We start from the raw sequence: 12,179 nt of genomic DNA, 5'->3' as shown, positions 1-12,179 counted from the left end.
TCCTGAAGTGGTGCTTGTTGCTAATGTCAAAAAAAAAGAAAGAAAAAAAAAATTGATAAGTCTTTTAATGGTTTTTATTGCTAATATATACGAATATGGAACACTTCTTAATTATGTCTATTTGTAAGAACATGTACATTATTATCCATTAACAATAACCCAATATTCTAATATTTTATCTATGGTAAATATTTATTTAAAAAATAGAAGTAAGGCTAGAAATAAATTTATCTATGGCATTTGTTTTTGAAGAAGTGATTATATTTTCGTGTTAAATAATAAAAAAATATTTATGATCTCTTATCAGAGAATATAGCTTTAAAAAATCTTGTGATTTTATAGGTCTACAAATAGGGATAAGTTTTTTTTTTCATAATTTCTTCAGCTACCACTTGTAAAGGTAAAATTGTTAATTCATTTAAGAATCCATCTCATATGTCATAAAAACATATATTTTTTAATCTAATAATATTTTTAAAATTTTCAAAAAAAAACTTAAATTATATTAAAAATTTCTTTTTTAGATATTAAATAAATTGATGACTTTGCTCATGCCAAAAAGGAAGAACAAATGAAAAAAACTAATTTTTATTTTGTAAATATGTGAAATCATAAGTTTTTTTTTAAATTTTTATTTTAAAAAGTATTTTAGCAAGAATGTTATTTTAATAATTATTTATTTTCAGTGATGGCCCACGTATTTCAAAATAGGAAAAATATTTATTGTAATATTTTTAAATTCCCCAAAAAATTCAGCCAGGCAATACGAATCTCAAAGTGTTGCATCCGATTAGAAGGTGTGGCTCTGGTACGCTAGTCCAGAAGGTTCGGCTGGCACCTTTACTATATAAGGACGAGGTCGTGCTAGCGTCCGCGTCCCATTTACGCATCGAGATTTCCTGGAGGAGAGGTAGGGATTCGGGAAGGAAAGAAGACGGTAGGATTTGAAGAGAGAGAGAGAGAGAGAGAGAGAGAGAGAGTCCCTGCAAGGTAAGTAGGACTGATGATTTTTTGATAACTTCTGTAAATTTTATCGCTATGTGTTATGTGTTCATGATCGTGCTAATAGTAAAATTTATTCCTTTTTGTTATAAATAACGTTTTATTATCTAGAAACTAAAGGGAAAAAATTGTCCAAAGGAGCTCCGAGACAGCTTTAGATGGCAGATCCAATCCAATTGTGCCGTTGATGATAAACTGCTGTTGGTTGGTAATAGGGTCAGGGGCTTTTTCTCTTCTTGTTTCATTACAATCTTTGATAAATATAGAGGCCTGTCTTCATCTCACAATCTCATGATTTTTTTCTTTTTTTGCCTATATATATATATATATATATATATTTTAGTTGCATCAACAAATTCAATTGAGCACGGACATCGTAATTTATTGTAGTTGCATTAGCATGTTTTTTATGAAATTGAAATTGCATCTGCAAAATCAATTGAGCATGGACATTGTAATTTCCAAAACATAGTCTTTATTTATTTATTTATTTATTTTGAGGTTTTGGATATTTTGTTACTCCGTCCGTTAACGTGAGAAATTTCAATTGGTTGTATCTCTTTCTTTCATTCTTGTTAGTAGCAAACTGTGAATTAATGTTGTTCTTTTCTTTTGTTTCAGATGTCTTACTCGAGGAGGTCAAGGTGAGATTTCTTTTCACCCTCAAACATGTTTGTAATGGGCGATGTCATTTGCTTATCTCACAGGATTCTTGTTATGTGTTTCACCCAGGTATGCATCACGCTCCCCTTCCCCTTATGGAGATGCTAGATCTGGCTCTAGCTCTTTGTCCAGATCTCGCTCCAGGTATTTGTGTTCTAATAATTCTGTTCTAAAATTTTCTACATTTTGCTGAACCCAACGTTTTTTCTAATATTGTTTTAAAATTTTCTACATTTTGCTGATGGCACACTTTCGACACTCTCAGGAGCCCAGATTTCAGTGATGTTGAAAATCCTGGAAATAACTTGTATGTGACAGGGTTGTCTTCTCGCCTTACAAAGGATGAACTAGAGAAGCATTTTGCCACTGAAGGAAAGGTATATATGTCTTAGCTTTGTATGTTTTCAAAAAATAAAAATAAAACAAAAATAAAATAAAATAACATATATAAAGTAAGGCATGCTTCCATGAGTTTAGCTACATCATGGTTCTTCGTAACAAGTTTTCATGTTCGTTCTCAACGTCTTTTTGTTTTGGTGTTTATGAAGATTTCTTTATATGCCTTCCTCTTTTGTCATGCATGCCTACAGGTGAGTGATGTACATCTTGTGGTGGATCCATGGTCAAGAGAGTCCCGTGGCTTTGGATTTGTTACCATGGAGACAATTGAAGATGCAAATCGCTGCCTCAAGTATCTTGATGGTTCTGTGCTTGAAGGTCGGGCTATCACTGTCGAAAAGGTAAAGCAGCATTTCAAATATCATGATTTAGTTCATTCCATTATTAAGTTGGAATTTGTCCATTGAGGCGATTGATGCTTTGAGTGATTTTTGAGAGGGGTTGTTCCTTTGAAGTGTTTTTGGAAGCAGGCTAGCTGTGCGTAGCTGCTCTTCATCAAACTTCAAAAGCTTTATCCTAACAATCAAATCAAACCTGATCAAGCAAAACCAGACAATATAACCAAGGGTTGTGTGCAATTAACAATTTTGTTTTAACTTACATTGGCTCTACTTCAATATCATGCGGCAATGCAAACTTCGTTCAGTTCTGTGCTTTATTCTTTCGCATGCGATCAGGTTTTTAGATTGGTATCATTGTCTTATTTCCCAATTTTCTCCTTTCAGGCTAGGAGGAGACGTGGTCGAACGCCCACTCCAGGCAGATATCTTGGTGCGAGGACCTTCCATTGTAAGCACTACTTGCGCCTTCAGATAATTTGTTGGGTTTATCTGGATATATATATGCATGTATAGATATAAAGTTGAAGATACTTGTGTGGGAAATATTGGTTCTTGTCTCACTGTCAACCTCCTCTCCTATAGTTCTGTTTGTGAACATAGATGTTATTCCACTAAGTATACGTCTGGAATGATGTTGGTTTTCTTGTTTTAAGTTTGAACATATGCTAATGATACTTGTGTTTTAAAAGCTCGACGTCGGTCTCCAAGTGATTCGCGCTGTTACAGATCACCAAGCTATACATGTGAGAGAGATAGATCCTACTCCCCGTACTATAGGCGGTACAGGTCATACTCAGGGTCAAGATCACCATACTACAGGCGTGGCAGTGTCTCACCTGTCAATGAGACATCGTTCTTACTCTCGTGATTCGAGGTCATACTCCCCTGTGCGCCGGCACTACTACAGGTCGGACTCCCGGAGTATCTCCCCAAGAGTCTCCTACTCCCCTGTCCGCAGGAGCCGCTACAGGTCAGACTCTCGGAGTATCTCCCCAAGAGTCCAGAGACATTCAAGGAGTGTTTCTCCCGGAGGAAGAAATAAGAGCTATTCTCGCAGCATTTCACCAAGGCCAATAAGGAGAACTTCAAGGAGAAGCTATTCCAGGAGTTACTCTCCAAAACCCAGACATTCACGGAGGATGAGCTATTCCAGAAGTTATTCTCCCCGGATGAGGCGATCGAAGAGGAGCAGATCGCGTGATGCTTCACCCCAAAGAAATAAGAGCAGCAGGAGATACTCCCGGGAAAGTTATTCCCATAGTCGCAGCGTGGGTTCTTTGTCCAAGTCTGTCTCAAGTTCTCCCTCAAGGTCTGGCTGAGAAGAACCAGTGGGCGCATTGGCTCAACCCTTAAAATAGTTTCAGCACCTGTTATGTAATAGACTGCATTATAATTTAGATGATACTTGTTTGTTGTTATAAACTTGTTGAACTTCGTTATGGTGTGATGGGAAGTGGTTTCATTTTGTTTGTGATTGGTAAATTTTGAGTTTGCAGACATTGTTCTAGAACAATGCAAAAATAATAACAGGGAAATTATCAAAGACCACCAGCAAACAATGCATTGAATAAAAGGAAATACATGCAATACAACAGTAGGCAGACAACGTTTGGAAGTATCATGTATTAATCTCATTATCAAAATTAACTTGCTCTCCAGTGGCGAATAGGTTCCAAAAGAGAGCACAGGCCATATATAACAGAGAGGTGAGCACTAAGAAACCCTGAAAGGAACCCATTTTCTCCACAAAAAAACCCGCTCCAATGGTTCCAACTATTGCAGCCAATGTTCCAGCAGTGTTTGACATTCCTGGTGGTACGCAACATAAATTCAGTTGTAAGACTCAGGAGGATCAGCAAACAAACCAGAAAGTCTGAACAGTAGGAAACTGATACCATACCATGCAGGACGCCAGCAAAATTGGGTGCTATCTCCTGAGAAATTCAACAAAGGAAAAGAAAATTAGAAAAAGGCTAAAAGCTAACACATGCAAACTTGGACATCTTTGAACACTCACCTGAAGGTTCACCAAAAAGCCAGAATGGCTAAAAGAACTTAATCCAACAGCTGCTGTAAGCCAAGCTGAAGCCACAGAAGGGTCCTTAGCTACATTAAGACCAAGAAGTGCAATCCCAGGGCCAACAAATCCAATCGACTGGAGGTAACATGCATTTTCACAGGTTAATGTAAAAAGAATAACAATTTCACAAATCTAGCTTCCTCCACACTAATGTAAATGGAAGGCAATGCCACAAAAAAAATATACCTGCATGACTTTCCGTGTATATGTAACCGTAACACCACTTCGTATTAACATGTCTGATATAGTGCCAGCAGCATACCCTAAAATTGCCATCATAGCCCATGGAAGTGCACTAAACCATGCAGCTTGTCTGAGGTCTACACGAAAAATCTGCCCAATATGAAATTCAATGAACTCAGAAAGATGACAAATGAAATGCACAAGGAAAAAACACCGACAATAATGTTCCACGGAAATGAATTGATAACAACCGTGTTGAAGTAGATAGGCATCCAGGAAAGCATTACAAAGTATCCCTGCAATGGCCAAGCTCCTGCATTAGATTATTCCAACAGATTGTGTGGTAAAGCATATTAATGATTTCCACTTTCTTGACATAAACAGAGAAGCCTGTTGAGAAATTACCCAGCTGTGCATAGCATTTGCAGAAATCAAAGCCCATGTTGGCATCTTGGAGAGCAATTTCTTAAAAGGAGGGATTACTCTGGATTTTCCAAATTCTTTTTCCTGAGGCAATGGTGTCGTCCGGTTGTTGATGATATAGTGCAACTCATAATTGGATATTTGTGGATGCCTATCAGGACTGCTTGATGTCGCAGAGAGCCATACCAGCACCCAAAGAAACCCAAATAACCCAAATATCACAAAAGGTCCAAATATTCCAGCCCTTGCCATGATGATGGGTGATATCAAAAGTCCAATCGCACTGCCAAGGTGAAATCCAGCCATACCAATTCCAACAGCCCTAGATCGTTCTGTTTTAGGAAACCATCTACAAGAAAATCTTTGTTTAAACAATTCTGATAGGCTTACTACCAATTGTGGACACTTAAAAGAATGAAGGCAAAACCTACACATTCACCTGAGCCACACTCGGTGCAACAGAATGAAAGGGAATCAGTTAGAAACAACAAATGTTTTCAAGATGAGATGATTTCAGAGCAATACCTTGAGATCATGTTGTTCATGCTAGGGAGTGCAACTCCTTCAGCAGCACCAAGAAGGATTCTCATAGCAAGAAGAGCCCATAAAGAAGTCTCCGCAGCCCAAGGAGTAAGGAATGTGGCCATCGACCACAGGGTAACGCCCCATGCCATGACCAGCTTACCACCATAGTAATCCACCAAAGCCCCTCCAACTATGGGCGACATCAAATACCCCCATAAGAAGGATGACTGTGTTTAGAGATTTTATACATAAATAATCAGAGGGCAGAAAGCAATTCTGACTTAAACATGACTGATAGTGATAATCCCATGAAGAAGACAATTGAACCCTCCCTCAAATTAAAGATAACACTGCCAAATCAAGTTCATTTATAGGAGGAGGGAAAAAAAAAAAAAATTTATTTGCGTATAAGGCCGACTGAAAAGGGCATAAAGTCAATAAATAAAAAAGAATGCATTAATCTGGAGTCTGGACACATCCATCTGCCATCTCAATATAAATTCTAATAACATATCCAAAAATTGTAAAGGATGGTATAGTTGATTGGTTACCACTACCCCACTACCAGTGGGTGTTTGGTGATCGACAAAGGCTTCTGAAGGTTGGTCGGTCGGTCGGTTGCGTCTCCTTATTGAAGAAAATAGACACTGAATAGTAGTAGGAGGCGACGGAGAAAAATAATTACCTGAACGATCCCAGAGAAAGACTGGGTCCAGGAATGAGCCAGTGAAAGGGGAACAATGGCTACAGACATGACCACACGATCGGCATTACAAAGGGCGAGAGCCAGGCCTAGCATGGAGACCACTTTCACTCTCTCTGACGTGATGAACTCTAAGAAGCTCGGGCTCTGCAATTCACTCTGGGGAAAGAGAGATTCGGAAGCATCGTTTGAAGAAGCCCTAACCGGACATGGAGCACGAAGCTGGCAGCAACTTTCATGGAGATTTTGATCTTTTCGGCAACTAATGAGTGGTGTTGATAATTGAGAGCAAGCAGAAGGAAGGGAACAAAGGGGTGAAGGCCACCATGGCGTACTCCGTGGACAGGAAAAGGAGAGCATAGCTTGTTTTAAGCCTAGAGCTAGAGCTAGGGCTACGTCGGGAACTCCGGAAGGATGAAGTGAGAACTGGATTGGTATTGGATTTGGGATTGGGAGAAGTTTGGGAGCAGTTAGCCCGATAAATGGTTCGCGGGGCTGGGGCTGGGGCTGGGGCAGAGAGATTAATCATCCTGTCAGGCAAGAGCAAGTGATGGGCTACTACCAGACCACCCTAAACCCATCCACAATTGGCTATCGGCATCTTATGTTTAATGATTTAGTATTAAATGCATGACACCCATTTGCTCTTCCTGCTCCACTCCACAAAACTAACATTATCTTCACATTCAGAATAATTTGTATTTAATCATTTAATGAACTATGACATTCTTGCTGTCTTCTCTCTGTTGCTGACTGTCAAGTTCATTGTGATGATATAGTAGAGGACTTTTCATTTTCATTTTTTTTTATTTTTTTTTTTTTATTTTATTTTTAATTTAAAAAAACTAATAAAAAAATTCTTCAATGATCAAAGCGTGCCATGGAGTTTCTAGAACATTTCACCGGCAGGCAGTGGCCATTCCTGTACTATAACAACCCTTAATAAGGAGTCAACCTTCTACCATAGTCTCATTTCAGTGGGTTTTATTGTTTGTTTTTGTTTTTATTATATTATATTTTTGTATTATGTTTTTCAATTTGTATTTATTTCTTTTATTTCAATGGATGTATGATAAATCACAAATTTTAAAATAAATAAATAAATAAATAATAGAGCTGTACAGCAGCTTAGCAAAAGAAACCATAAAAGGATCTAAATTAATGAGAACCACGAAGGCAGAGCAGAAGGACTAGGTGAATTTCCCTTTCCTCTTCACATACGAAAGATGATAGATTCTAGCAGTTTTTCAGTAGCTTGACCAATATCTCATCATAAGCTTCCTATTATGAACCAAGATGCCCTGCAACCTGCTTGAATAGTGAACCATCAATATAACCTGCTTGGATAGTGAACCATCAATATAACCATACAATGCTCCAGTGTTCCCAGACATACATTCTTCACTGTGGCTTGGTTCAACCTGATGAAACAGAAAAGCAAACTGAACAAGAATATGACAGTCTAAAAATCTTCTGAGAGTTACGACAGGCACATGCAAGGTTCTTCATTATGCCAAAAATGATGATTAATTTATTCATCCATGGCAAAGCACCAGAGTTACATAAAAAGAGCATGTTACACAGCTGCTCAGCGTTCAGAGATCCAAGCTATATATATATATATATTTAATAAATGTGAATAAACCACTTAATATTAAAAAAAGAAATCCAAGCTAAATAATAAATAACATAGCATGAGCAAATAGACAGCTTTTGCATTATTCAACTCTTTGGATACCACCAAAACCAGCCTATTGAATGAAGCAAATGGTGGTGTAGTACGATTAAGACACATACACACATTAACTCTAACTACAATAATTTCAAGGTTTGTTCCGCTGAATTTATCAATACCCCTTCTGTCTATCAGACGCGAGGAATAGAGATTGATGCAAACCAAAGCATTGCCTTCAAGATATAGACTCAGTTGATGGCAAACAAGAAATAGATTTATACAAGACAAACTGAAAGTGTTATTTATGTGTGCACAACCAACTACTCCCCTGGTCATGTCATGTGAATTGTTGAGGAGTGAGGAGCATACAATCCCGGATAAATTGATTTCAGAAATCAACAATAAAATCTTGCTCAGAAGATTATTGTTGCGTGTGAGAAGTCATGAACTGAGTATGGCGATTCGTCGAACAACTTGGTGTGCGATATCACAATACTCTAAAGAATCACAGCAGATGAATGGGCAGATCTGAGGATAACATACAACTACGTCTCATAAGAATAAAGTAAGAGACACGATTTAATGTGGTTTCATGTGAAACAGTCCTACGTCCACGGGAGAACAATGCTCACTATATCATGGGGATAACGAAAGTACAAGAGTATAAAAAAATATGCATAAAACCACGAGAGGATTACTGAGTCTCAGGACTAGCCCTTTACCCTCAAAAACAAGGGTCTTACCTCGCTTTTAATGAGATCAGCGAGACAAGGCTCTCCTCTACACCACTCTTTTTCACTCTCCAAATACTGAAAGGCTAACTCATCCTCTCTATCTTTCTCTCTTTTCTCTCATTACACAACACCCAACAAACATAACTCTATATAAATAATAGAGCAATCTAGACCGTTGGATTGAGAGAGATCAAAATTTTGGCTTCATCACAAGGATATCAAGCCAATATTTAACAAAGATTACGAGAAAGGAACGCTGACCCTTAGCAACAATCTCTTGAGTTGCTTCCTTTTGTATGTAACACATAAGTTATAGAGTAGGGCTTGAGTTGCTTCCTTTTGTATGTAACACATAAGTTATAGAGTAGCCTCCTTTTTAGCCCAAAACCTTGGCAGTGATCTCCAATTCATCCTGTTCACCAACCATCAGAAATTAGAGAGAGATACAGAGAACTTGTGCAAGAGATGACAGCCTGATCAACCGTTTGCATTCACAGATGCACATAAGCAAACATCAGGAACATTCCCTTGCACAAATAAATATATCTAAAAACAAACGCATGTTTAACAATTAAATAAATATATCCACAAACAAATGCATGTTTAATAAGAAGAAGCAGAGATTCTAGCAGAAGGGGAGATCTTCCTGTATCTCTCTCTCTCTCTCTCTCTCTGTAATACATATCAGAATTCCATTAACTCAAAAAGATTTCGAATTTTTCAGAACTTCTAAACAAAAACTAATATAACCATGTTGTATGAGAGAGAAAGAGTCTCTAGCTTGGCAAGGAAAAGAGTTACCTGCCATTTGAATGTGAAGGTGGTGCCACTAACTATTCAATAAACTAATTTTATCCTCATCCTCTTGACAAATAACCTTTTCCTGTGGTTTGAAAAGTTGATAACCAGCAATCAGGAATGAGCAAATACTTGCCTCTTATTGCCTTTTTGAAGCCAAAATTAAAAATCAGTTAAGGAAATGGGTAGGACATGCAAATGGTCCTTCCTCTCTCTTGCTATTCTACATATAATCTAGTTTCTAATAGATACATCACGAATGCTGATTGAAACCAAGTGTTGAACATCAAAAACAATTCAAAGCAAAAGTATGGCAAGAAGTAAATTAGTCACATGGAGCCGGCAGCCCACATGTGGGAGTGAACATGCCACCAGGTTTGCTATGGCACTACCGTCAACAAACATCAATTCTATATATATATATATATATATATATATATACAAATCCTTACGTGTTATTCATACAGATGGATCAAAGAAAAGGTTTCTTCTTCTGATCTCACAAGGCAGTCAAGAACTGACGGTAAGTCTGGGAGGAACCGTGAAGGTGCAGGTAAGAGATCGGCGCTGGACGGCGTCCGCTTGGATGCCTCGAAGAGCCAAGGTTTAGTTGAAATGAAACTAGTGTGAAGCGTGGTGAACTCGGATGGACCGGATCCGTCTAATTAAACCTGCTTTTTACCTATGATTTTTCCATTATAATTTACTTCACATAAATTTTTCAATTTCTTTTAGTAACTATAGTTTAAGTACGTATGTACACGGTATTCCAATAGTTCACACAACAAAGCAAAGCTTCTCAACCCTGGCAGCATCATAGAAAGAAGAAGCAAAAAAATACACTGCTATTTTCATCCATCTTCCCCAGGATTATCTTTATTTTCCATTTCCTCCATGGTTGCTGTTGACAAGCTTCGTTCGTAAATGTACTGAACAAGCAAACCCAAGAGTATCAATCCCAAAGCTGCGACTTTCTTCCATTCCACTTGGGGATAAGTGATCAGGTAATTGCCGATGGTGCCAAATACTAAAGTCATCAAACCAAGATAAATATTTCTCCGAAATTTGGATCCTGCGTTCTTTGTTATGGTTTCCCTAACAGGCTTCAGCACTTCTGCTGCTTGTTTTCCTGGAGGCGCTTTCTGTGAGAGGCTCTTAAAGAAGAGATCTTGATTCCGCTCCCTCTCAATTTGCTCCTCAAAATCCTCCAGAACCTTTTCGTCCTTTGCAATCTCTTGTCTTATTATTTCTGAGGACTCTTCAAAAGCCTCCATCTGGAGATCCATCTTCTCCATTATCTGCATTATTTTTTCAAAGCAAGTATAAAAAGATTTTCCTCTTATATATATATATTTGTAAGGATGGCACAATGAAAGTGGAACAGACCCTCTCACCAGCATCGTCAAGATCCTTGAGTGCTTTCTCACCAATCTGATCGAAATCAGCCTCAGCTTCTTGCCCAAACTGGGTGAGGTAAGCAGAGCGTTCGTCGAGGAAGTTGGTGAGGCGAACCTTTTGAGCTTGAAGCATGGCAATCTGGGCAAGCAGCTCCTGTTTGCGCTTATCCCCCTCTTTTTCAGGTTCAGCGCCGTCTGATTTGTTACACAAGCACAAAGCTAATTTTTTCTTCTTGTTCTTGTTGTTGGAGAGCTTCTTCGAGCTGACAAAGCCAGGGGTTGTGGGAGGGAAAGATGCCAGGATCGAGTTCAAGGTGTTCATCATTTCTATGGCCGTGTCAGGTCACAGTTGCAGGGTTGCCACTCGATCTCCTCTGCACCTCTCGTTCCCGAGATGGAATAAACAATATCCCATGCTTCACTATTTCTTGCGTTTATTTTTTTCCAGAATGTGACAAGTGAATCAAGTGATGCGCCTTTTTTTTTTTAAAAAAAAATATTGTTTTTTTTTTACAGTTTTTCATAATTGTGTAATATTTTTAAAATTTACTTATTTAGGTAATTAAAAAAATATAATATTCTAAAAAAGAAAAAAAAAACCCAAGTCATGCCATACACTTTTTTTTTTATTGTACCTAAAACATTTAATTTACTCTTTTGGTTGTCACGGCAAACCAACATCATGTTATGGGAACACTCTTTAAAGTAATTTATTGATATATGTCACTAAAGAGAAATAATCATATTTCTAATTACATAACACTTTTTTATCGTTTAATCAATGATAAAATTGATTATATATTTATTGCTTGCAACTATAGTAAAAAAATAATAAAATAAAATTAAAATTGAGGAGATGATCCCAATTATCTTCATGGAGAACTCACTAGTGACGTAGGAGACCCTATGAATTCTAACTCTTAAAAAAAAGCCATTGTTTGTTTTTTTTTTTGTTTTTTTAATCTGTGATTGTCATTTATATTATTTTAGATTTTAGTTATAGTGTCACTCATTATTTTTGGTATTGTTTCTCCACTTTTTGTGAAATTTGTTTTTGTTGTGTGACTTCACTATATTTACTTTTAAGTTTTTTAGCCTTGAGGTTTATTCACTTTTCTATTTTTCTCAATATATATAAATTTATTCATTTTAATTTTTTCTTAATTAATTTTTTAAATTTTTTTTGTTTTTTTGTTTTTCAAATGGAAGTGATTTATCCATTCTTATATAAAAACAAGAACACACAATACAAAGCC

General features: G+C 37.3%; 3 protein-coding genes across 13 annotated transcripts; 1 reads left to right on the top strand and 2 right to left on the bottom strand.

The window, feature by feature from the left end:
• Positions 1–884: 884 nt before the first annotated feature.
• LOC120264548 (serine/arginine-rich splicing factor SR45a) lies at positions 885–3,871 on the top strand. 10 transcript variants are annotated; one of them, XR_005537468.1, is made up of 8 exons: positions 885–1,210; positions 1,624–1,646; positions 1,735–1,809; positions 1,931–2,042; positions 2,256–2,405; positions 2,535–2,631; positions 2,790–2,853; positions 3,095–3,172. XR_005537468.1 is itself a non-coding variant. In XM_039272366.1 (8 exons), exons 2-8 carry the CDS (start codon positions 1,190–1,192, stop codon positions 3,271–3,273), a joined length of 624 nt encoding a protein of 207 aa, XP_039128300.1. In that variant the 5' UTR covers positions 885–990; positions 1,114–1,189; the 3' UTR covers positions 3,274–3,419. The 10 variants fall into 10 exon arrangements, 5 of the variants coding, with proteins under 5 accessions (XP_039128300.1, XP_039128304.1, XP_039128303.1 ...); XR_005537466.1 differs by having other exon boundaries at positions 2,520–2,631; XM_039272366.1 differs by lacking the exon at positions 2,535–2,631 and having other exon boundaries at positions 885–990; positions 1,114–1,210; positions 3,095–3,419.
• A 69-nt stretch (positions 3,872–3,940) lies between these two features.
• LOC120264546 (probable anion transporter 3, chloroplastic) lies at positions 3,941–6,974 on the bottom strand. Of its 2 annotated transcripts, none has more exons than XM_039272363.1 (8): positions 6,302–6,974; positions 5,617–5,843; positions 5,074–5,440; positions 4,920–4,964; positions 4,672–4,818; positions 4,423–4,560; positions 4,306–4,339; positions 3,941–4,214 (listed from the first exon to the last, which is right to left on the bottom strand). In XM_039272363.1, exons 1-8 carry the CDS (start codon positions 6,677–6,679, stop codon positions 4,024–4,026), a joined length of 1,527 nt encoding a protein of 508 aa, XP_039128297.1. In that variant the 5' UTR covers positions 6,680–6,974; the 3' UTR covers positions 3,941–4,023. The 2 variants fall into 2 exon arrangements, with proteins under 2 accessions (XP_039128297.1, XP_039128298.1); XM_039272364.1 differs by having other exon boundaries at positions 5,617–5,806; positions 6,302–6,436.
• A 3,269-nt stretch (positions 6,975–10,243) lies between these two features.
• Positions 10,244–11,353, bottom strand: LOC120264337. Its single transcript, XM_039272145.1, has 2 exons — positions 10,913–11,353; positions 10,244–10,824 (listed from the first exon to the last, which is right to left on the bottom strand). Exons 1-2 carry the CDS (start codon positions 11,246–11,248, stop codon positions 10,378–10,380), a joined length of 783 nt encoding a protein of 260 aa, XP_039128079.1. The 5' UTR covers positions 11,249–11,353; the 3' UTR covers positions 10,244–10,377.
• Between the last annotated feature and the right edge of the window lie 826 nt (positions 11,354–12,179).

This window comes from Dioscorea cayenensis, chromosome 7 (assembly GCF_009730915.1).
Source record: "Dioscorea cayenensis subsp. rotundata cultivar TDr96_F1 chromosome 7, TDr96_F1_v2_PseudoChromosome.rev07_lg8_w22 25.fasta, whole genome shotgun sequence".
Taxonomy (NCBI): Eukaryota; Viridiplantae; Streptophyta; class Magnoliopsida; order Dioscoreales; family Dioscoreaceae; genus Dioscorea; species Dioscorea cayenensis.
The sequence above is the reverse complement of the archived record's forward strand: the minus strand, read 5'-3'. Positions and strand labels throughout refer to the sequence as shown.

Bases quoted from the DNA above. Each gene is read 5' to 3' on its own strand.
- LOC120264548 (XM_039272365.1), top strand. From the start codon at position 2,686: ATGCGGCAATGCAAACTTCGTTCAGTTCTGTGCTTTATTCTTTCGCAT. The intron at 2,854-3,094 runs GTAAGCACTACT...GTGTTTTAAAAG, and splicing joins TGGTGCGAGGACCTTCCATT to CTCGACGTCGGTCTCCAAGT.
- LOC120264546 (XM_039272363.1), bottom strand. From the start codon at position 6,679: ATGCTCTCCTTTTCCTGTCCACGGAGTACGCCATGGTGGCCTTCACCC. The intron at 5,844-6,301 runs GTAATTATTTTT...CTCTAAACACAG, and splicing joins CTTTCTCTGGGATCGTTCAG to TCATCCTTCTTATGGGGGTA. The intron at 4,561-4,671 runs GTATATTTTTTT...TGTTACCTCCAG, and splicing joins ATACACGGAAAGTCATGCAG to TCGATTGGATTTGTTGGCCC.
- LOC120264337 (XM_039272145.1), bottom strand. From the start codon at position 11,248: ATGATGAACACCTTGAACTCGATCCTGGCATCTTTCCCTCCCACAACC. The intron at 10,825-10,912 runs GTCTGTTCCACT...AAAATAATGCAG, and splicing joins TTGACGATGCTGGTGAGAGG to ATAATGGAGAAGATGGATCT.